Source organism: Bison bison, unplaced genomic scaffold, assembly GCF_000754665.1.
Source record: "Bison bison bison isolate TAMUID 2011002044 unplaced genomic scaffold, Bison_UMD1.0 scf7180017864037, whole genome shotgun sequence".
Taxonomy (NCBI): domain Eukaryota; kingdom Metazoa; phylum Chordata; class Mammalia; order Artiodactyla; family Bovidae; genus Bison; species Bison bison.
This window is the reverse complement of record NW_011494609.1, coordinates 6107910-6109690: the sequence shown is the minus strand read 5'-3', so window position 1 is coordinate 6109690 and position 1781 is coordinate 6107910. Positions and strand designations below refer to the sequence as shown.

The 1781-nt window shown below is 63.7% G+C and overlaps 1 protein-coding gene across 1 annotated transcript in view; it reads left to right on the top strand.

Annotated features, from left to right (window-relative positions):
* The first annotated feature begins 1051 nt into the window (after positions 1–1051).
* The window catches only part of COL18A1 (collagen, type XVIII, alpha 1), a 53308-nt gene continuing 52578 nt past the window's right edge, over positions 1052–1781 (top strand). The window contains exon 1 of the mRNA XM_010834990.1: positions 1052–1764. Within this exon, the coding sequence (XP_010833292.1) occupies positions 1104–1764 (661 nt within the window). The 5' untranslated portion in view covers positions 1052–1103. The remainder of the gene's footprint in view (positions 1765–1781) is intronic.

Genomic DNA, 1781 nt, shown 5'->3' with positions numbered 1-1781 from the left:
GCGGGAGCAGTGGGGAGGATCTCCGTTTGTCTGGAGACTTTGGTCTCATCAAGTCCGTAATCTCCCTTTGCTTTCATGTAGATTCCCAGCTACCCCAGCTGCAGTGCTGTTCCTTTGGGGCAATTCTCAAGAGCTGATCAGAAACTCCCAGGTCTGAGGGAAATACTCATGAGAACTCAAACGCCGGCAGGGTCTCCAGAGACCTTGGTTCCAGCCCATGGAGACACAGGGCTGGTGTGACTGAGCAGGTTTTAAGAGTGAAAGGGAAGAAGAAGCTGTGATCTCTGGCAGGATGGAGTGAGGGAAGCCAAGTGTCCGTGGGGGGGACAGAGCCAGATGGGTTAGGGAGCAGGTGACTCTGAGCAGGCCCCAGGGGCTGGATGCTGACCATTTCAGCAGCTGCAGCAGGAGGAAGGACTCAGAGCGAGCCCAGTGGTTTCCAAGCTCCAGCTTTGCTCCAGAGCTGTGGCCCAAGGCCAGGCTTCCAGGCTTTTCCCAGTCAAAGTGGCTCCAAGTGCAGAGGATGGTGGGCACGGGGGACTGGGGGCTGCGCCCCTGCCTCCTGAGATTCCTAGCCCTACCTAGGGCAGATGCCCTTGAGGGCCTATGCCCTGTGCTTTCTCAGCTCTGGGCTCTGCAGGCTGCAGGGTGAGGAGGAGGTCTTTCCTGAGCCTCAGAGCATGCAGGAGCCCCCTCTACCCTCAGGGGACTAAGGTGCTGGCCTGGAGCCCGCCCAGTTCCCACATACCCGAGCAGAGACTCGAATGGCAGTCTGGAAGGGCCCAGGGCTCCTCTGGGTTCCAGCGGAGGGAGCTGGGAACTCCTCTGGCCGCTCTGCCAGTGCCCTTTGGCCTCTGGCGGGGGAGGTCTTCCACTGCTTCTAGGAAGTGTGAGGCGTTCTTGGGGGGTGCCTGTTGCCTTGCGTGGAGATTTGCCTGTTTTCCCTCTTGAAGTAGAAAGGTGGAAGGAGGAGCCGCCCAGATGGATGAATGGGGAGCTGGCTGCTGGCCGGGGATGGAGGGCGGGGAGCGGGAGGCGGGAGCGGGCTGGCCCCACCTCCTGACAGCAGAGGCGGCCTGCTGCTCTGCGGAGCACACAGCCCCATGGCTCCCGACCCCAGCAGCGGCCGCGGCCACCACGGCCTCCTGCTGCTTGCCTGCTGCCTCTCGGCCGCCCAGGCTGACCTGTTCTCCTGGATATGGCCTGGGAACAGTGCCTGGCCCATAGCTGCACCAGCCTCCAAGCCCCCGGACAGCTCACCTGTGTGGCCCACGGAGGATACCACCACGCACATGGCCCCCCGGGATGCTCCCACCGACTGGTGGAAAGTCTCTGCCAGCCCCACAGCCCCTCTGGGGAGGCCGGAGGTGGGGCAGGGCCAGACCCCCACTGGCCCCACGGCCTCCACCGTGAGCCTGGACCCAAAGGAGGAAAACATCGCCGGCGTCGGAGCCAAGATCCTGAACGTGGCTCAGGGCATCCGGAGCTTTGTCCAGCTGTGGGACAACGCTAAGGACACCACCCCTGCCGAGAGCTCTGCCAGGGCAGGGACGCCGCCCCCCACGGACACCATGGACGCCCTCTCCACCCCTGGACCCTCCATCACCCCCCAGGACAGTGGGACCACCCTCCAGCTGAGCACCACGGCCCTGAGCTCTCCAGACACCCAGAGGACTGAGGCCGGCACCCTGCCAGTGCCCACCCAGCCGCCACCCTCCCCCGGCAGACCCTGGTTCAGGGAGTCCTTGGTATCGCCGACCCCAGGTAGATCTTCTCTTTCC